The 22,822-nt window shown below is 41.7% G+C and overlaps 1 protein-coding gene across 1 annotated transcript in view; it reads right to left on the reverse strand.

Annotated features, from left to right (window-relative positions):
• Positions 1-22,408, reverse strand: part of LOC137373199 (protein Hook homolog 1-like) — a 27,016-nt gene extending 4,608 nt beyond the window's left edge. Inside the window, exons 1-4 of the mRNA XM_068038056.1 lie at positions 22,273-22,408; positions 4,761-4,846; positions 4,023-4,095; positions 3,358-3,408 (exon numbers count right to left, since the gene is read on the reverse strand). Coding sequence (XP_067894157.1) covers positions 3,358-3,408; positions 4,023-4,095; positions 4,761-4,846; positions 22,273-22,317 — 255 coding nt within the window. The 5' untranslated portion in view covers positions 22,318-22,408. The remainder of the gene's footprint in view (positions 1-3,357; positions 3,409-4,022; positions 4,096-4,760; positions 4,847-22,272) is intronic.
• Positions 22,409-22,822: the final 414 nt, after the last annotated feature.

Consider the following 22,822-nt stretch of genomic DNA (forward strand, 5'->3'; position numbering starts at 1 on the left):
TGTGGGGGGGGAGAGAGTGGGGGGGGAGAGAGTGGGGGGGGAGAGTGGGGGGGGAGAGAGTGGGGGGGGAGAGAGTGGGGGGGGAGAGAGTGGGGGGGGGGAGAGAGTGGGGGGGGGAGAGAGTGGGGGGGGGAGAGATAGAGTGGGGGGGGAGAGAGTGGGGGGGGGAGAGAGTGGGGGGGGGAGAGAGTGGGGGGGGGAGAGAGTGGGGGGGGAGAGAGTGGGGGGGGAGAGAGTGGGGGGGGAAGAGAGTGGGGGAGGGGAAGAGAGTGGGGGGGGAAGAGAGTGGGGGGGGGAGAGAGTGGGGGGGGGAGAGAGTGGGGGGGGGAGAGAGTGGGGGGGGGGAGAGAGTGGGGGGGGAGAGAGAGTGGGGGGGGAGAGAGAGTGGGGGGGGGAGAGAGTGGGGGGGGGGAGAGAGTGGGGGGGGGGGAGAGAGTGGGTGGGGGAAGAGAGTGGGGGGGGGAAGAGAGTGGGGGGGGGAAGAGAGTGGGGGGGGAGAGAGTGGGGGGGGGAGAGAGTGGGGGGGGGAGAGAGTGGGGGGGGGAGAGAGTGGGGGGGAGGGGGAAATGCTTTGGAGAGGGTGCAGAGGAGGTTCACCAGGATGTTGCCTGGTATGGAGGGCGCTAGCTATGAAGAGAGGTTGAGTAGATTAGGATTATTTTCATTAGAAAGACGGAGGATGAGGGGGGACCTGTTTGAGGTGTACAAAATCATGAGAGGTATAGACAGGGTGGATAGCAAGATGCTTTTTCCCAGAGTGGGGGTTTCAATTACTAGGGGTCACGAGTTCAAAGCGAGAGGGGAAAAGTTTAGGGGGGATATGCGTGGAAAGTTCTTTACGCAGAGGGTGGTGGGTGCCTGGAACGCGTTGCCAGCGGAGGTGTTAGGCGTGGGCACGATAGCATCTTTTAAGATGTATCTAGACAGATACATGAATGGGCAGGAAGCAAAGAGATGCAGACCCTTAGAAAATAGGCGACATGTTTAGATCGAGAATCTGGATAGGCGCAGGCTTGGAGGGTCGAAGGGCCTGTTCCTGTGCTGTAATTTTCTTTGTTCTTTTTGTTCTTTGTGAAAGCCATGAGAAAATTAAAAGTGAGGTCAGTTTGGATATGCCCATGAAGAATCAAAGTGTCAGGTTCTAAAAGCTAACCGAACCCAGCAAAGCAAACACAAAACTCACCAAGGACAAAGTGCAAGAGGAGAACCCAGAAACCTCACAGGAGCTAAAAAAACAATTTATCATCCACTGTCACCCCAGAGATAAGAATTATCAATGTGCCAGAACCTGAACTATTAAATCCATGTGTTGTGGAAGCAGCAATTAAGGGCTTAAGGCCTGTGAAACCTTCGGAAAGCAGAGACACGATGAGGTTTCAGGAGGGATTTCCTGAGGGTGGGAGAAAAGTGGCAGAGGTCTTTCCCAACACTGGGAGGAAGAAATGCACACAAGGCCAGAGTCAGAGGATTAGAGAGAATGGGAAGCAGTGCAAGGCTGAAAGACTTTGGGTTAAAGCCATGGAGGGATTTATTGAAGACAATGAGGATTTTAAGTTTGATGTGTTGGGGGACAAGGAGCCAGTGTAGGTTGGCAAGGCCTGCATTGATAAGCTAGTGCAGGGGTCAGCAACACTTTTTTATTACCTGAAAAACCTTTTTAAAAAAGCCTAAAATAAAAACTATTAGGAGCTGCAAGGCAAAGTTTCGGTATTTCTAAATCAAATACTTGGCAAATTGCCAAGTGACTCTGGTAGAATGCATAATTTGCATATATGTAAAATACATGTATTGAATTTATGTATCAATTTTAAAACAAAATAAAACAAATTAAAATCGAACTAACTTTGAATTATTGAGTTGGATTTTATGTGCCCCACTGAGGTGGCAGGGGGCGGAGGGCCTGCAGCCACCCCGCCACCAAGTGTTCTTGCTGGGTGCGGGATAGGCCGCGACAGTCTTTCCACCCAGAGGCCAATTGAGGCCCTTAAGTAGCCTATTAATCTTTAAAACAAACTATAACTTAAGATGCATAGAAGACAATTTTTTTGGCTATTGCCTGTCATGATAAAAAAGCTTCTAATAGCACATTCAGAATAATTTATCATCTCAGCTACATTAGAAACAATAATGGCCGCATTCATAAAACCTGTTCCTTGAACCAAAGGCATTATCTATAATCTTGGTGTAGCTGTACCCCTTGAACAGGTTTATTTAGAGTATAATAATGTTTTTCATTAAAATAATCATTTGAAACCATTAAATACAGCATAATGATTAGCTTTTTATCCCGACAATGAAAACACGGCCCTTACTTTTCTTGACTTAATTTTTTGGGCCTTTTTTCATGTTATTGCAATCCAACTGGAAAAGGTTGGGATTCGCAAATGAGATGATAAAGACCCGCAGGTTTCAGACCCCTGGACCAGTGGGACTTAGACCGGAATTTAACAGTGAGGCAGTGGCCCCACCCACCGGCTGGAAATCTGGGACAATCTCGCCTCAGCTTGGCCTGAAAGCCACGCTCATGGCTCAGGCACAGCTTCCACCCTCTGAGGCAGGAAGCCCCGCCTCCAAGCGCTGCTGGCCAATCAGAGGGCCAGCAGCTCTTCAATCCCAGCAGTGCCACTGGGAGCAGTGGCCTCTGCTAGGATTGCACTCAGCAAGAAAAGGAGCATGGCTGCCAGACTTGGAACAGGCAAGTGGAGATTGGGCACCAAAGACAATTGGCTAGGCCTCGGTGAGGGTTGGGGGTGTGGGGTTCAGAGTCTAGGACAGCAGGGTTGTTTTAGCAGAAATGGCTCATGCTCTTGGTGGGGGGTGGGGATCCTCTGTGGGGTACAAGGTGGCCACCTCACATAAAATAGCAGCGGGGGTGGGTAGGCGATGGGCACGGCACCCCCCCACTTCCTACACAATTTTACACCACCACACCCCCGGCCTCCTAGCCCGCTTCGTTGGGCAAGTTGGAGTTTATGGAGGTGATGGTAGGAAGCCAGTAATGAGGCTACTGGAGAAATCGGAGGTAACAAAGTGAGGATAAGGGTTTCAATGACAATGGAAAAGAGATTGGTTTGGAGGTGGGCAATATTGTGAAGCAGCAAGCAAGCGGTCTTGGCGATGGATAGAATACAGGCTTTGTAGGTCAGCTCTGGGTCGAACAATTCAAACTAAATAAGTACAGTATCCATGTATCAAAAGTACTCCACACATTCCTTCAATTCACTGGAAAAGACAAAACTGGTTAAAAAATTAAAGGCTTTATACTCAAAAGGCCTTAAATTATAGGCATATAATTTTTCTGCAAATTTGCTCAGCAGAGCACCTAGTGTGGGGTATAATGTTAACTTAGAGCCTTACCTCATGATAATAATTGAGAACCATCTGGAGGATCTTCTTCAAATTACTCATCTGTGCAGAATAAAGTGAAGAAAGATTTTCTAGTCCAGTACACACAAGCAATTTATAAATCTCTAAACTCTACCATCAGGAAATAGCATACGAGAAATTTGACAGTCACAGGTCATGACAGATGAAACCTGTACTACACCATCAGTCCAATTAACTACAGAAATGTGGTACAGCTCCCTATTTCATATACTTAATATAATTTTTTTTTAATTGGCTGGTGCTGGAATTGTAACAGAATGTGTAAATATACCAATTCACCACATGTTAAAAGCAACCAAATATTTGTTATTTTTTACCATTCAGTGCTCTACATTTTCTGTTAACCTAAAGAAATGAAAAGTGCCACAATGCCTTCCAACAATATTTCCATGTTGGGGGAATAATCCTAGGATTCATGGCAATTTGAATCAGGCCGATCATAATTTCTTACAGAATTAGATTTAATATTTTTCACTTTTGAATTGATAGGAAGCAGGTACACGGAGGAGAAGCTACATTTTAAAAACCTTAGCTAAAATAAATCAGAGACATCTAAAAAGACACTTGAAAATATCCCATCACTGATAAAGCTTCTGATGATGAAAGAATCAGTTTCATAATCTTCGGTACTATACCTTCAATCTAGAATTCTCACCCACATCATCTTTAATGCGACTCAACCATAATTCGTTAAACCAAGATGGGTCTCTATAAGGGTTGCAGAAAAAAATAAGTTACACACAAATAGAAGAACCCGAGCCATTTCTTCATTAACTTGGAAAGACTAGACTTTTCCCAGAGAACAGCTTCAATTTTTTTCTGCCACCATTCAAAATTAACCAACCAATTAACCAGATTCAGTGGAGGATAATCCTCCGTCATGTAGTCCAGCATTAATATTGTGCTAAGTGGAACAGACTAAGGACAAATCACACAAATCAAAATTGGCTATTCATGAGATGCGATGGGCGATTAGCAACAGCAAAACTGCATACCACCACAATCTACAATCTACATGCAGCCTAACCAGCATTTCTTAAAGGCACCATTGGAGGTAACCACCAAAAAGGCAAGCTCCACATTAAAACTGCTACCACTGTTGGCCACTGTTTGGTCCTGTTTGGATTGCCTCCCTTCCTTCGAGCCCCTCCCCCAACAACTTAACTTAAGTCCATGAGTGGCGAGCTGCCTCTGGGGCTACAACTAGCACTCATAGCTCACTGGTGCTATCCTAATGAGGCCAGCGGACCAATTTGTTGTTCTTCTGCTGGCCTCATTAGGCATCTGTACTGAACTAGGATCAAGTCCTGATTCAGTTTGAAACCAATTTTCAGCCCAAACTATTTGGGAAATCTACAAATTAAAAGACTTACATTTGGTTAAGCACCTGTGCCATTGCAGCTCCACTAGTCAAATCCTGAACATTTTCACATGCTGAAGACACATTGAATGTCTGCAACTGTGAAGGAAACACTGACATTACACACAATGCAAACTGTAAAATTTGAAACATATCAATACAGCCAAGCAGCTAATGTAACATACATAGACTTGTTAAAGAGTTGGCCACCACAAAATAACGTGCAACTTAAATACTCAATTTTATTGGGGTTTTATCATTGCATCAGAATGATATAACAACTTCTTATAACAGAGTGACAGAAGGTAGCCTTTTGTTTCACATTTCATGATGATTTCTCGTTGGGATGTTTTTACACCAAAGCTTCTACCATATCATTATTCTTTCTGGCTTGAGATTTTATCATGTTGGTTGCTAAGACACTGTCAGCTATTAGAGCAAAATAGAACAAAACAGACTTGTACATCAGGTATCTAGGAGGAGATTAGGCAGCTGTTACCTGAGCTTCAAGACTATATTACATTTACTGCAGAAACCACCTGAGCTTTCCTTCTTTAAGTTATCTAATCCCTTCAAGGGTGTCGAGCCTTCACAGAAATGCCTAGGCATTTATATTTAGAGATTCTAAAAAAGATGAGCATAACTTGATGTTGATAAAACATACTTTACACGCATCACATCTTACAGTAAAAATTGTCTTACTGCTAAAAATATTAAATGAATTAATACTAACAAACTATAGAACAATGACAATCCCAGAACCGCGACAGGGTTCACCTTGTTCTCACTTTCCACCCCACCAGCCTCCACACCCAAAGGATTATCCTCCACCATTTCTACCACCTCCAAAATGATGTCACCAAACACATCTTCCCTTCCCCTCCGCTGTCAGCATTCCAAAGGGATCGTTCCCTGCGTGACACTCTGGTCCACTCCTCCATCACCCCCGACACCTCATCCCCTTCCCATGCAATCGCAGGTGGTGTAATACCTGCCCTTTTATCTCCTCTCTCCTCACCATCCAAGGCCCCAAACACTCCTTCCAGGTGAAGCAGTGATTTACTTGTACTTCCTTCAATTTAGTATACTGTATTCACTGCTCACAATGTGGTCGTCTCTATATTGGGGAGACCAAACACAGATTGGGTGACAGCTTTCAGGAACACCTCCGTTCAGTCCAAAAGCATGACCCTGAGCTTCTGGTCGCTTGCCATTTCAACACACCACCCCCCTGCTCTCATGCCAACATTTCTGTCTTTGGCCTGCTCCAATGTTCCAGTGAACATCAACACAAGCTCGAAGAGTAGCACCTGAACTTTCGATTAGGCACTCTATAGCCTTGCAGACTGAACATTGAGTTCAATAACTTCAGAGCATGATTGGCCTTTTTAAAAATATTTTTTATTTTATTTTACCTTTTTTTTCACCATACGCCTGTTTTTCATGTAGACAGAGCTACTCATTATTCCGCTATTAACACTCTCTCTGGACTAATGCTTTGTCTTTCACCAGAAGCAGTAACACACTCTTTGCCTTTGTCCCAGGACAGCTTTGTTATTTAATCTCTCCTGCGCTCTACCCTCACACCCACCTCCCCTTTTGTTCTCTTCCGCACCATTCCCAACCGCAACCCCCACCCCCACCCAACCCCCTTCACTTGCTTAAAACTAATTATTTTCTAACCTTTGCCAGTTCTGATGAAAGGTCACAGACCTGAAACGTTAATTCTGCTTCTCTCCCCACAGATGCTGCCTTACCTGCTGAGTGTTTCCAGCACTTACTGTTTTTATTTCAGATTTCCAGCATCTGCTGTATTTTGCTTTTATTCTATAGAACAATGGCACTTGAGCCAATACACTTTAGTGTTTTGCAACTTTCTTGTTTAATATCCTTAGATCACCACCACTAGTAAAAGCCCTTCAGCCACCTGCATGTCATCCTAGTGTTAGATAGCTCGAAATGCTATCACCAGGCACAACCAGTTCTGGAAGGATTGAATCTATTGTACCAATGAGTCTTTCTCCACAGTTCGAATTGACATTCATCAGTCATACTAAAATTTCTTAGCCGAGACATTCTGGCACGCCTACTTTTGTGTGCACAGTGTATGTGCCCTGTACCTAAATGGTGAAGCCTGAGTCCTGATGCGTTCTGGATATTGAGCCTTGAGGCTCATTATAATGGAGTCAGTGAGGTGAGGAAAAAAAGACAGACTTGCATTTATATAGCACCTTTCACAACTTCAGGATGTCCAAAGCACTTCAGTGTCAATGAAGTGCTTTTTTGAGGTGTAGTCACTGTTGTAATATAGGAAACGCAAAGCAAGGCCCCTCAAATATCAATGGCTGGGTTTTTTTTAAGTGATGTTGATTGAGTGATAAATATTGGCCAGGATACCGGGAACAACTCCCTTGCTTTTCAAAATAGTGCCATAAGATCCTTTATATCCACCTGAAACAGCAGATGGGGCCTCAGTTTAACAGCTCATCCACAAAATGGCACCTTTAACAGTGCAGTACTCTCTCAGTACTGCAGTAGAGTGTCAGCTTAGATTTGTGTGCCAATTTTTTGAAGTGAGACTTGAACTGACAACCTAACTCAGAAGCAAGAGTGTTACCAACTGAGCCACAGCTGACTTGGAGTGCAAGATCAGGCCACTGCCATCATTCCAGCAGCCTTCGGGCAGGGGCTCCCAGATTCAGGTCCAGGATCAGAACAGGGATCCGGATAGGAGGCCAGTGGTATGGCAAAGGAGGTAGGGGTGGGAGGCCAGGGGAGGGAGCAGTCAAGAAAGCTGTGAGCTTTCATTAAATGTGGGGTGCTGAGGAGCACTTCTGCTCCCCGGGTCTCCATATTCAACTAAGTAAATATGAAAAACATACCTTGTAGGTGGCAGGCGATCCCAAAGTCTGGTACTGTAGCTGGCTGTCTCAGGGTGTTACAATCTTGAAGTGAGGCATTAGACCCCCTACATAGGGGTCAAGATCTTTTTCAGACATGGTAAGACAACGCCCATTTCTTTTCCCCTTTTACCAATACAGTGAGGTGTCCCTCAAGCTGAAAATGCGCTGTACTTCTCACCCAACAGAATCAGGAACTTAGCAGGTCAGTTAGCGCCCGAATTTATATACCCTCGTGTCCCTCTATATTTTCCTGAAGTCCTAGCCACATAACAATACTGGAAAATTATATTCCAGTTCTTTATTGCACACCAGTTCCTGAATGACTTTTGGAATGCACATTCTAAAATGGCTTATTGGGCGATAATGTTACATATATTGAAGTGAATTTTCAACTCCCAAGGCGAGAGTTTCTTTATGGATTATATTTTTTGTTTCATTTATAATAGTTATTCTATAGCAGTTTTATAAAGTGTATGTTATTCCTCTCCTTTATATCTCCAAATGTAACTGTGAGATGATAAAATTACCAGATAGTATATCCTTTATTCACCCAATAGGTCAGATGCATAATATTTTAATGAGACAGAGGGATTAGTTGCAGCTACGGGTGTGTGAACAACTGGAATTTAAAGTCCTGTATTCCAACTCTATCAGCACTGTGCAGCACTCAGGTTTGAAAATGCATAAATTATATTTGTCCCATGAAAATTGCCGCTCTCATCTCCCTCCAAAATAGCTATGGGGGGGCAGGGAAGGTTAAATTCAAGTGAATTTTATGGGTTTTTTTAAGCTAGTAAAATGTTTTTGTGCATTTTGTTTCAAGAAAGGGACCTGAAAGGAAGCAAAGAATTGTTGGGGAAATTTTGATGGTTCAGGAGAAATAGAAAATGTTAAGTTTTCCTTTGATGCAAATCCCAACTCAATCCTTTCTGCCACTCACACCCTCACCCCCATTCTCTCTGGTAACTGTCTCTTTAAATTTAGTTTGTTTACCTTGTGGTGTTACTCATCTTTCATTTCTAACCTTTACACTTTGGAATATACCAGCATCTATATGTTATACATCTTGTTGGGAGTTACAATTTAAATTTTAAAAAAGGGAAAAAAGATATCCTGGATTGCTATGTCACACTTTCATTTTCTATATCTAAAATATTTTAACAGAAATTTCATGGCACTTTAAAGCTCAACTTTTAATTTGCACACTTTATTCGCTGCAGCACCAATGTTTACTTTAAGTCTGCAAGTGAAACGTTTGTTCCTTCACAGTGTCAGAATTAGCAAATTAAATCTGAACTTCCATCATTGCACATTCAAGCAGGTGGGTTTAGGTTGCCAGCTCTTCTCTACAATGAGATTCCTTGATAAAAGGCAGACTCACAATACAGGACTTTAAGGTTGAAAGGGCAAGACAGAAGAAGTTGAGTTAAAAAGGTAATTCAGCAACATCAAGTTTGGGTTTTTAAATCCTGTAGCTTGATAGCATTTGGGAAGGGCAAACAAAGCAAGGAAATACACAATGAACAGGAGGATATTGAGAGGCACAGAAGAAGTGAGAGACCTTGGATTGTCTGGCCACAGGTCCCTGAAGGTGGCAGAACAGGTAGGTAGGATGGTGAAGAAGGCATATGGAATGCTTTCCTTTATTGGCCGAGGTATAGAATTCAAAAGCAGGGATGTAATGCTGGAGCTGTATAAAATGCTGGATTATTGCATACAGTTCTGGTCACCACATTACAGGAGGGACATAATTGCTCTGGAGAGAGTACAGAAGAGATTTACAAGAATGTTGCCAGGGCTTGAATGTTGCAGCTATGAGAAAAGATTGGATAGGCCAGGGTTGTTTTCCTTAGAACAGAGGAGACTGAGGGGTGACTTAATTGAGGTGTACAAAATTATGAGGGGCCTGGATAGAGTAGGCAGGAAGGACCGGTTTTCCCTAGCAGAGAGGTCAATTACCAGGGGCACAGATTTAATGTGATTGGTAGAAGGATTAGAGGGGACATGAGGAAAAACTTTTTACCCAGAGGGATGTTAGGAATTCATTGCCTGGATCAGTGGTGGAGGCAGAAACTCTCAACTCTTTCAAAAAGGTAGATGGACATGCACCTGAAGTACTGTAACCTGCAATGCTACGGACCAGGTGATGGAAGGTGGGAATAGATTGGGCGGCTAGGTTTTACAACTGGCGCAGACACGATGGGCTGAATGGCCTCCTTCTGTGCTATAATGTTTCTTTGGTTCTATGGAAACTGAATAAGAGAGACAAATGTTTAATTCAAGAGTAATAAAAGTTACCTTAGTTATTTTATAGTCCAATCATGTCTGTTTGCACAAGCAGTGTTGATTATAATTCTTTTATTAATCCTATAGTGTTCTTACATGATTTTTAAAAGGTTTTAGATAATTTGCAGATTATTTTAAATATTAACACATTTTTCCAAGTAACTTTTTTTTTTGCAAATACTTTAAAAAGCAACACACACACACACTTTAAGATGAAGATCTCAGTTCCAAAAAGAGAACATAGTTTAGTTTGATTTTGGATTCACAGATACTTTAGGCCAGGGTTCTGCCAGATTCTTTTCTGATGAACAGTTCTATTGTTTTCTTGTTGAATAAATCAATACGATCATATAAATTGCTCATTTCTGATTAAATAACCAGTTCCGTGCATAATAACATCTTTGCCATTTCACTGAATAAGTCCCTTATTTCAAAATTTTAGCATTTTCAACCAGCACTGTCAATTGTTAGCTAACACACTAAAAGTATGTTGAAAAAGTATGGCTCTACTTTGTAGAGCAGGTTTTGAATACACAGAGCACTTGACATAAAAGTGGAAAATTTAAGTAAATGTAACTTAATTTTAAGTTTTATGGACTACCCGAGAACTAATATTTCTATTCTGGGCTTTTAAAAGTATCTATACAAATCCATCAACGTTACAGAAGTTAAACTATTCTTTAAAAAAAAGTACACACAAGTATCTATGGATAATTTGTTAAATGCCTGCACAAGAAACTATCAATGATTCGAGCACCATTCAGTTAGCATCATCAATATGCATTCACAAATCATTGGGATTGGTTACAATACTAGTCCTAAGTTCATTATGGCAAGAGAGTGAGTGTATGATGTACTAAAATGGAATGCTTTTATACTTAGCCTTGGTAACTCCAAGAAGCACCAGATACACTCTCAGCTAATGGCAGATTTCATAAATCGCAAGAGAAAGTTAGCACTACCCTTCACATGATGCATCTCAGAATGGAGCTCCATTTACCGTAAACCTTGCAGTTAAACTGACCTGTTCATTATTCCCTCATAGTGGCTTTCTATGAATTTCAAGATATGTGTCAGACTTTAATGAATTTTGCGTCAGCTCTCTGCTTGAGTAATCCAGTTAGCCCCACACACCCGTCTTTTCCCCATAGCCCTGGAAATATTTTCTCCTCAGATAATTATCTAATTCTATTTTGAAAGCCATGATCGAATCTCCTTCCACCACACTCTTAGGCAGTGCATTCCAGAACCTAACCACTTGCTGTGTAAAAAAGCTTTTCCTCATGTCACCATTGCTTCTTTTGCCAATAATCTTAAATTAGTGTCCTCGGTTCCTGACCTTCCGCTAATGGGAACAGTTTCTCTCTATTTCTCCATTTAGAAGCGGAGATGGTATTAGTTATTAATAGAGGGACACAACGAAACAGAGACTTAAAAGTATGCTTGGTCATGAGATTTTTAAAGTACAATCTGTAACATAACTAATGGATATAATCAAATATGTATTTTTATACGGTGGCAGGACCATATCTCCAACACAGAAGTCCTCGAGACGGCCAACATCCCCAGCTTATACACACTACTGAGTCAGCGGCGCTTGAGATGGCTTGGCCATGTGAGTCGCATGAAAGATGGCAGGATCCCCAAAGACACATTGTACAGCAAGCTCACCACTGGTATCAGACCCACCGGCCGTCCATGTCTCCACTTTAAAGACGTCTGCAAACGTGACATGAAGTCTTGTGACATGGACCACAAGTCGTGGGAGTCAGTTTCCAGTGATCGCCAGAGTTGGCGGACAGCCATAAAGGCTGGGCTAAAGAGTGGCGAGTCGAAGAGACTTAGCAGTTGGCAGGAAAAAAGACAGAAGCGCAAGGGGAGAGCCAACTGTGTAACAGCCCCGACAAACAAATTTTTCTGCAGCACCTGTGGAAGAGCCTGTCACTCTAGAATTGGCCTTTATAGCCACTCCAGGCGCTGCTCCACAAACCACTGACCACCTCCAGGCGCTTACCCATTGTCTCTCGAGATAAGGAGGCCAAAGACTAGACTAGACACTTTGGGGTACTTTGCCACAGGATCTAGTTGAGGCAGAGACAATTTCATTTTATAAAGGGAAATTGGATAAATACTTGAACCACAAGAAGATTGTTATGACCAGGTGAGAAAGGAGTCCCAGGGGTCCCTCTCAGCCTTCATCTGGTCTTACCATAATAGGGTTTTATTTTTAAACACACTGTGTTTTTAGCTCCCCCTTGGTGAATCCTTGTTCATCGCTTTCCAATTATAAGGCAAAGAAACCAGCACAAACAGGCTTTCATAGGTTTAAAGAAGAAAAGTTGGAATTTATTAAACTTGAACTCTAATTCGGTTAACGTCTACAGATACACGATAAGCCCACGCTAGCATGCATACGCAATACAGACATGCAAATAGAGACAGAAAAGAGAAGAAAAATAAAGTGCAAAAGTTTGAGGCAATATCTGAAGAGTTTGTGTTACGGTTCTTCGAGCTCACTGTAGAGTCCTTGATTGTAGGTAGATCTTGCTTTTCATTGGGGCCCAGTATTCTTCTTAAATCTTGTTCGCTATAGGAGACTTTTCTCTCGAGGTTCATGTGTCTTCAGTGGATTCAAAAGCTTGTGAGAAAGAGATGGGAGCAGACAGGAGAGATCTTCTCAGTCCAAGAGAAAACAGTCTTTCTGAGTTCAAACTGTTCGTACAATTCAAAAAAACCCAGGTTAGCCAGCAGGTTAGTCATGTGACTAACTGGTCTGATCACGTCTTGGATTGTATCGCCTTAGCAGTCTCTGGAATGCTGCTCTTATACATAATACCTGGTGATCAAGGTCCATTGTGGGCTGAATGTGGCAGGGAATGGTCCTCTGTCCTTCCAATCACCGTCTGTTAATATGTTTAGTTTAGAGATACAGCACTGAAACAGGCCCTTCGGCCCACCGAGTCTGTGCTGACCATCAACCACCCATTTATACTAATCCTACACTAATCCCATATTCCTACCACATCCCCACCTGTCCCTATATTTCCCTACCACCTACCTATACTAGGGGCAATTTATAATGGCCAATTTACCTACCAACCTGCAAGTCTTTTGGCTTGTGGGAGGAAACTGGAGCACCCGGAGAAAACCCACGCAGACACAGGGAGAACTTGCAAACTCCACACAGGCAGTACCCAGAATTGAACCCAGGTCGCTGGAGCTGTGAGGCTGCAGTGCTAACCACTGCGCCACTGTGTCTTTTCCAGCCACGGCTGATCTGTTTAACAAGTCCTTTCTTCACTCCAGTAACAGTTTAAAATCAATGTTCATGACAAAATTAATGTGCCTCATTCTTGGCTAGCATGACAAGATGCACAACTATAGATGTAGAAAGAGGCATTAGTTTTAGATTGCACAAGCAAAGAGCTGGCACAGAATGGCCTCCTTATGTGTTGCAAATTTGTATTGTTCCATGGTTCATTGTCTAATAAGAAACATATTGCTTATTTTTGAGAGTTTATGTAGGGATCTGTACAGTGAAAGATCCATGCAAAATAAACTGCAGCAAAAATTAGAGTGAACTTTGAAATGAGTTTGGATCCCTGCTTATTAATATGCAGCTTTTTTGTTTAAACTGGGTTAAAAATCATGTCAACCATTTTATTATACCTCATCCACAAGCATTCTCCCAATTATACCTGCTCCAGACACAAGCAAGGAAATGGAAAGTAGGCTGCTCTTGATACTAGGTAGAATGATTCTTGTAGGGCCTTCACTTCATTTTCCTGCAGGTGCATCTGCACCTGACACAAATGCTCCACTTAACCTGAAGATCCCAACAAAACTTCTGGGCAGTGTAAAGGGGGCAGAAATCTGGCATCATGGATTTCTGTCTCGTTTTCCTTTGCTTTGCTCCTAGGAACTGAACATTCCCCAAGTGTAGAGCAGAGGAGAATTTGCCCCAAAGTTTTATAAAGTTTGTAATTCTAAAATGTGGGTGAAGCTCAATTCTTTTGGGAAAAAAAAGAAAAAATAGCATAACATAATTGCTTTGAAACTTTCATACTTAATTATTGGCTAGAAGCTCAAAATTGAACATCAAATTAAATACTCACCCAAATTTCTGTGTGTGGAAGTACTAAGGTGGCAACAGTTCAGTCCTAGGTGCTGTTGTGCACTGCCCAATAACATGAGAGGTTGGACCGAGGAAGCCACCTATACTCTTAGCAACAGGACATGGACAGTCGCAGACATTTGAAGGCAAAAATCAAAGAGCAAAGAAAAAGTGGTTCTTTGGATAAATCTACGTCTGCAGTTTTCCATTACTTCAGTTTTTCCTGAGCTACTAGTTTTGGGGTATCCTTAAGACACTACCAAAGATTCTACCTTCATCCAAATTGCTTTTCAATATTCCACTTAATAGTGTCACTGCAAATCTGTTTGCTAATACTGCAATTAGGCCAACTTATGTCTATGGAAATATATTCATACAATTCTTAATTCTAAATTGTACTAGACACAAAGTAATTCAAATGTGAAGTATGTTCTATATATGGGACATAAATTAGGCAATCTAGTAAGTGAGCAGTGATGTCAAAATTCCTCAAGTGGTATTACAACAAAATTTTAGTTCTAATAATCTGGTTGATGCCTAAAAAGCATCACGCATAGTTTAGATGTTGCATTAAAACTGAACTAAAACAGATCCTGGATCGCTTTCAGTAAAGTTCAAGAAACAAATCCATTGGGTAGGATCAAGTAAAGTAATAAACCAAAGCTCAAGGTGGTCATTTTCATTAGCTGAACCCCTTGACTGAATTACTGTCTCCTGACTCACTAACAGAAACTCTGTCTTATCTAAAAGATACTTTTACAACATTTTTTATTATTTATAGTAACACTGCTGACTATTCCCTTGACATTGGGGCAGAAAAAAAACAAATTACACAAAAATTTGTTGATGTCTGAATCATTATTAGCATTCACAGAGAAGGGAATTCTTCTTTACCTCCCAAAGTTGGTACCCCATAATTAAAATATTTTGTGCACAGCCTTCCATAGGATAAGAAACGAAGGGCACTACAAGACGGTCCAGATCTTTGATAAATCAATTAAACTATAAATCCACTCTCCAACTGTATTACCATCAAAGCAATTTTTGCTGCACAGCTTAGCAAAACATACAGTTTAATTCAGGTATGAAGTTATCCAAATTGAATTTGGGCAAGAAGTATAAGACCTCCGGCAGCAGGTGGACTCACACTGCGTCACTTGTCAAGTAAACTTTAAAAGTGTTTTTAAATCACTTTTGAACCTTTTCAGTGTTAGCAAAGAAACTTTAGTCTTTCTGCTAATAATGAAACATGACTGTCATTTGGACACAAACGCCAGAGTATAAGAAAGGACACACCAAAGTGTTTTCCCTGTAAAGTACAAGGTTGGGGGGGAGATGTTTTGGGTCTTTAGGTTTTCTGAATCCTGATATCCTGCAATATACTTTTTTTGTTTTGTTTCCCAAATGTTCATAAGCAGCAGTTGATTATCCAATGGAATAATAATATAAGGTTGTAACCTGGAATACTAGAATGGTATGTCTCAACTTGCGAGTTACTTTGTGCGACAGGCACATGTAACTAAATATCTTCCAAGTGAATTCAAAGTTTGTTGTTGCAGTCTGGTTGGCAGTTCATCTTTTTTTTTTCCTTTCTGCAGTGCCGCCTCAACACACTGTTATCTTCCTTAGTAAATGTTACAAACAGTTAGATAAAGGAATGCAATGCTGCTTCCAGGACTCCACATTGACCTCACAGTTCTTAAAAAGTTATTTGCTGATGAATCCTTATATCTGTTCTCTTTCAGCTGAAAGTAGAAAGCAATCTTAGGACAACCAGTTATCAGATATTCTTAGGACATGCTCAGGCAATCTTAACCAAGCAGTGATCTTCATTGCCTCAATGCCTGACAAACCAGGACCTCAATGTTTACAAAAACAAAATACTATGGATGCTGGAAAACTGAAATAAAAAAAACGGTTGATGAAAGGTCATTGACCTGAAACGTTAACTCTGTTTCTCTCTCCACAGATGCTGCCTGACCTGCTGAGTATTTCCAGCATTTTCTGTTTTTACGTCAATGTTTACAAATTGGTGCGAAGGCAGAGGTTGCCATGCTGTTTGATGTGGCAGCTGGAAACTATCTAACTCATAGAAATGAGATGACAGAACCACTGTCTAATATACTTCACACTTGGTCTTAATTTTCTACTCATGCCCTACCCATAATAAACAAAAGCTGATCAGAACTACTTCAATTGAACACTTCTTTATCCAAAGATGCAGATGGGTATTACCCAGGGTGGTAACATGTTGCACTGGTCTGAGCTGTGCTCACTTAATCACAACAACAGTGATGTGTACCATAAATGAGGCATGGCTGGAACATTACTTCACACTGATGGATGGGTCTTAGTTCTGGGCTGCAGAATCAAACGCGTTGTGGATAGTCTGGAAGTCTTTCAATGTGTGGGCCAATAGAACTGTCACCTGTAATCGGGATCGCATAAAGTGCCACATAACAGGCTTGTCAGTAAAGTTAAAGGCAGCAGAATAAAAGGAACAGTGGCAGCATGGATACAAAGTTGGCTGAGTGACAGGAAACAGAGTGATGCTGAACAGTTGTTTTTCAGACTGGAGGAAGATATATAGTAGGATTCCCCAGGGATCTGTATTAAGACACTGCTTTTCTTGATCTATATTAACGACCTAGACTTGAGTGTGTAGGGCACAATTTCAAAATTTCTGTTAGACACAAAACTTGGAAAAACTGTGAACTATAAGGAGGATAAAGATAGACTTCAAGAGGAGATAAGACAGGCTGATGAAACGGGCAGATGTGGCAGATGAAATTTAATGCAGAGAAGTGTGAACGGATTCATTCTGGGAGGAAGAACAAGGAGAAGCAATATATAATAAAGGATACAATTCTAAAAGGGGTGCAGGAGCTGAGGTATCTGGGAGTACATGTACACAAATCGCTGAAGAAGAAAGGGCAGATTGAGAAAGCACTAAATAAGGCATACAGGATCCTGGGCTTTATAAGTAGCGGTGTGGAGTACAAAAGCATGGAGGTTATAAAACACTGGTTTGGCCTCAACTGGAGTATTGGCCAGGATTTCATGTTGGGTGGACAGGAGCCGGCCACCGACTGAAATGTCGGTGGTGAACCCGCTTCCACCTCGCCTGGCGATCCGACCCGCATTTTACGGGTCCCCAGGCTTTAATTGTTCCAAGGAGGGCACTTCCACCAGCTTGAGAGAGGAAGTCCCGCCTCATTGAGCTGCCGGCCAATCAGTGGGCTGGCAGCTCTTAGTCCCAGCAGCGCCACCGGGAGCAGTGGCCACTGCTAGGACTACAGCCAAGCCGAAGACATGGAGCCGGGAAGACAGGTAGGTTTTGGTTGCCTCACCGGGGGAAATCGGTCAGGCCCGGCAAGGCAAGGGTGGTCGGTTGGGGGGGGAAAGGGGGCATGTTGGGTGCTGGGGTTGGTGGGGTAGCGGGGGCGGCCCTCCATCGGGCACCCTGTGCCTGGTGAGCATGCCCCCCCCCCACCCCGGGACGATCGCAGCCGCCTGGTTTTCACAGGCAACTTTTCCTGGCTCCAGGTCGCCTGCTCGCCACGCATAAAATCCATGTGGAGGCTGGCAAAGGCACTTAAGTGACTGTTAAGTGGCCACTTAAGGGCCTTGATTGGCCTAGGGTGGGCAGGCTATTGTTCGTCCCCCACCCCGCCCTATCTAAAGAGGGGCAGAGGCAGGAGTGGGCCGGGAAAGCTTCCCGGAGCCTCCCTCTCCATTTTACGCCACCCCTTCCCTCTCCACCCCGCCACCATCTGGCTCATTGGGGTGGCGTAAAATTCCAGTCATGGTGTCCAAATCTGGGAACCAAGCTTTAGGAAAGATGCAAAGGCATTCAAGAGGGTGCAGCAAAGATTTACAAGAACGGTTCCACGGATAAGAGGCTTCAATTACAAGGATAGACTTGAGAAGCTGGAGCTGTTTTCCTTAAAGAGAAGGTTGAGAGGAGATTTGCTAGAGGTGTTCAAAGTCATGAGGGATCTGGACAAAGTAGATAGCGAGAAACTGTTCCCATTGGTGGAAAGATCGAGAACCAGAGGACACTGATTTCAGGTAAATGGCTAAAGAACTAAAGGCGACACAAGGAAACAAAATTTTTTGCGCAGCGAGTGGTTAAGATCTGGAATGCATTTCCTGATAATGTGGTGGAGCCAGATTCAATTGTGGGTTTTAAAAGAGTATTGCATAATTATCTGAAGAGAAAACATTTGCAGGGCTATGAGGAAAAAAGCAGGGGAATGGGATTAGTTAAGTTTCTCTTGCAGAGAGCTCGCTCAGACACGATTGGCTGAATGGCCTCCTTCTGTGCTCTAACCATTCTGAGATTCTATGATAAGCAATGCCTTCTTTAATTTTGTTTCTTGGTTGTATTCTGCATAAGTTTAGATTTTCACTTTTCAAGAGCTGAATGTATAACAACATTTTTGTAGTCCTTTAACAAAGTAAAATATCCCAAGGTGCTTCACAGGAGGGTTATTAAACAAACTTTGATACTGAGGCACATATTTGGACAGGTGACCAAAGGCTTGATCAAAGAAGTAGGTTTCAAGGACCGTCTCAAAGAAGGGGTTAGTGGTTAAAAGGCCAGGACTAGAAATTCTGGAGTGACCCTTTCTCCCCAGGGTGAAGTACCCACCTCCTGCTTAGCTTTTTCCCCCACAGTGACAGTCCAAATCCAAAACCCAGCATTATGAAATAGAGAACTAAATCTTGTATCTCTTATTGTGATGAGGCAACAAGTTGCTGCTCCAATGCACTCAGTACCAAAGCCTTGTTTAAAATTAAAACTAAAATGAATTTTGCAAAAATATAATTTTTAAATATAAATCATTCAAAACAACATTACCCCTTTAATTAATGCAAGTAACAAGTCATGTCTTCAAATGATCAACATTTTGAAATATAGTTATCCTTTGTTTCAGTTTTAATATGAAATTCAGGCATCCTCGCTGTCATTTGAGCTGCACGACGAGGATGGAACTGGCAGTATTCATTGAATAAACTATTAGTAGATAGAATAAGTCACAATTTTGAAATGCATTACTAGAATGAGACTGACAGTATTTGTTGAGTAAATTGTTGATATATGGGCTATGTCACAATTTTGAGTATACAGTGGTAATGATTCTAGTGCACAGAAGATTTTATTAAGAATGATCCAACTACAAATCATCACCACGTGAAACACATCAATGTTTCCCCCCACCCCAACCCACACCCCTCCCCATCTCCAAACTTAAACTTGTTCTTCAAAGAACATACGACCAGGAAAAGGTCAATTTAGCCATCATCTTGTATTTGCCTTCCTCCCCTCATTTAAATAGACCATATCAGATGAATAATCAGAGGAAATTATGAAATATTTCCCAGCGTTCCTTTAGGTCAAAAAATACTCAATGGCAGCAATCTTATATTACAATCTACATTATTAAACCCTGACTTGCATCTCACAGGTGACTATTTCCATATCAATTACAATGTAACCATGAACCCAACATTAGCACAAACATAGGGTTCCATGAAGCTATATCTACATTAATCCTCAGAACTTCCAATCATATCCACAGCTAGACGTCATCCATTGTCTCTACAAAGGAGTTCATTAACATAACATTAAAAATGAGAGTCTATGGTTTATAATGACTACTACAAAGAGGTGACAAAGGGAAGAACAAGATCATTCTTCCAGTCTAATCTCACTGGTATTATATCATTGTTGAAATTAAATAGCTCATATTCTTTTAACCTTTCATCATTTTCAAAATCTGGGACTTGTGTCCTGTAAGTAAAAAGCTGGCTATAGTACATGCATGTAAATGCAGCACAAGAGCTTTGTTTTAAATTTCTGAATGATGTACTTTCATTTCTTCACAAAATATTTTTTACAAAATAAATCTAGCCATAAAAGTTGATTTAATAACGAACAACAATTACTGATTAACAATATATGCGGTGTACAAAATCCTAAATTAGCATGCCATTAAATGTTATATTTTGTCGAGCTCACAAGAGGCCAAAATATATTTCTGTAACAATAAAATACAAGATAAAAACCACATTATTGGTGAATGCAGAGAATACACAAAGCTTTGCTTTCACAGCTTGTGATATTGTCTGAATGCCTTAGTATAATTAATCTCAAATATATCTATTATTCTTAAACAATCTTGGTCTGTATCCAGTGGTCAGCATAGATAGATTGCTTTAATTGCTCTAGCTATAGTCCCAAAGGGCAATAGACATTGCTCCCCATTAGAGATAGACAGTTGGTGAGGTATAAGCTTGAGGGTCACCTCTCCTCAAGTATGGTACAGTACAGGGATTGAACCCACACTGTTGGTGTATTTACATTGCATGCTAGCCGTCTAGCCAACTGAGTTAACCAACCCCAGCATAGAACATAGAACATAGAAAATACAGCACAGAACAGGCCCTTCGGCCCACGATGTTGTGCCGATCCTTTGTCCTCTGTCAAGGACAATTTAATCTATACCCCATCATTCTCCTTTATCCATATACCTATCTAAAAGCCGTTTGAAAGTCCCTAAAGTTTCTGACTCAACAACTTCCCCAGGCAAGGCATTCCATGCCCCGACCACTCTCTGGGTAAAGAACCTTCCCCTGACATCCCCCTTATATCTCCCACCCTTCACCTTAAATTTATGACCCCTTGTAACGCTTTGCTCCACCCGGGGAAAAAGTTTCTGACTGTCTACCCTATCTATTCCCCTGATCATCTTATAAACCTCTATCATGTCACCCCTCATCCTTCTCCGTTCTAATGAGAAGAGGCCTAGAATGTTCAGCCTTTCCTCGTAAGACTTATTCTCCATTCCAGGCAACATCCTGGTAAATCTCCTCTGCACCCTCTCCAAGGCTTCCACATCCTTCCTAAAATGAGGCGACCAGAACTGCACACAGTACTCCAAATGAGGCATAGATAGATAAATAAATGAAAGGAAAATACGGCAGATGCTGGAAGTCTGAAATAAAAAACAGAAAATGCGGGAAATACTCAGCAGGTCTAGCAGCATCTGTGGAGAGAGAAACAGTGTTACCATTTCAGATTGATGACCTTTCAGTAGAATTGGTGAAAGGTCAAAGGCCTGAAATGCTAACTCTGTTTCTCTCTTCACACGTACTGCCTGACCTGAGTGTTTTGCAAATCATTTGTTTTCTAAATCAAATCTATATTATGGTTACTATAAATGTATATTAGGAAGAAATTATCCTTCTGCAAGTCCAAATTCTGTCATTTTAAATAATCTGTTATGATTAACAGTAGCCAGTCAATTCTTAAAAGCAGGAAAAGTTACTTTTAGCCAATGAATTAAATGGCAATTAAAATTGATTCTTAATCTGTAATTTGATTGGTGGAATGAGTTGGGAACTGCTGTTCAGTGGCCTGTTCTTCCTTAAAGAGTATCCTACATGTGAAACCTTTATAACTTGAAAAATATCTTAATAGTTGGCAAAGTTTGTGGTAAAATCAGTTGTTCAGTAACTCCATTGTTAACTATTTGTTTTATTACTGTAGATAATAATTGTCCTTTAGTAATACAAAATGTACTGGTAACCTTCTTATTGTACCAGGCCAAGATTTCCCAATTAAAGCAGAGATCAATGTTAATTTTCAACCATCTGTAGTTTAACTCCACTTCCCTGTACAATTGATGCATGGCATCATTTTGTTTTTACCTGACAAGATCCAGAGGGAAAAACAGGATTGGGTTCAGGGGACCAGTTCAATCAATCAACTATTAGAATTTCATTCTATAATGGTTTTGTTTTAGTTTATTTTGAAATATTGTTCAACGGAAAAGAGTAAATTATGATTAGTTTTAAACAAAAAAAAAGTCTACAGTCTCATTAATAATAGCAATGGAGCAATCAGCTCCTGCTCATTTAAACACTACTTTCGGCCGGAAGACTTAAGTATTAAGACATTTTAAATCATACCGTTGTTACACTATTTAACTTTAGTGTGACAAATGCAACATAAACTTTGTGGTGGGGCCATCTTTGTGGTGTATTTAGCCCAAAAAGGTCAAAAAATATAATCGCTGTCGTGTTTGCTCAGGGTCATAATGGCTGTTTGAAAGCCTGGCATTACACCTGTATTAGAGGTCAGCACAGGTGAGTCGCTTAACACGGAGCTGCAAAGCGACAGGCAGGCTGACTGCACTTCAGGAGCACTCACTTACCCAGATGATCAAGCTGCCGCACAAATCCGACTTATTCACTTCCATCAGCTTTCAATTCATTAAAAAAAACCCAACTTATTTTAACTTGAGCCTCCACTCTTCCGTCTCAGCCCGGGGAAATTATGACAGATCAACAGCCTAATGGCCACTGAAAGCAACGACAGCTGGATAGGCGGATGGCCATTGGCTCACAATGTGTTGATTGACATTTGAAATGTCCATTCAGGACTCGCACCAGGAGAACGATGCAGCCCCGCCCTCCTTACCTGGAATCAAGCTCTCGGGTCCTGGCAGGTACATAGCAGCAAGAGATTCAGGCTGGACTGGTTCAAGAGGCGCGCAGGGAGCAAGATGCAAATAGATTCATAACCAAATGAAGACAAGATGTGCAGAATTTGCATGATCAATTTTCAAAACGTTTCCACTAAAGTTTTATATTTATTCCAAGAGCACATATAAGAAAACTGCATTTAAAAAGGTGATTTTAAATTCAAGACTGCCATTTAATAAAACTAAGCGTATGCTCTCGTCCCTTTCACGTACTGATTTT

This window comes from Heterodontus francisci, chromosome 8, assembly GCF_036365525.1.
Source record: "Heterodontus francisci isolate sHetFra1 chromosome 8, sHetFra1.hap1, whole genome shotgun sequence".
Taxonomy (NCBI): Eukaryota; Metazoa; Chordata; class Chondrichthyes; order Heterodontiformes; family Heterodontidae; genus Heterodontus; species Heterodontus francisci.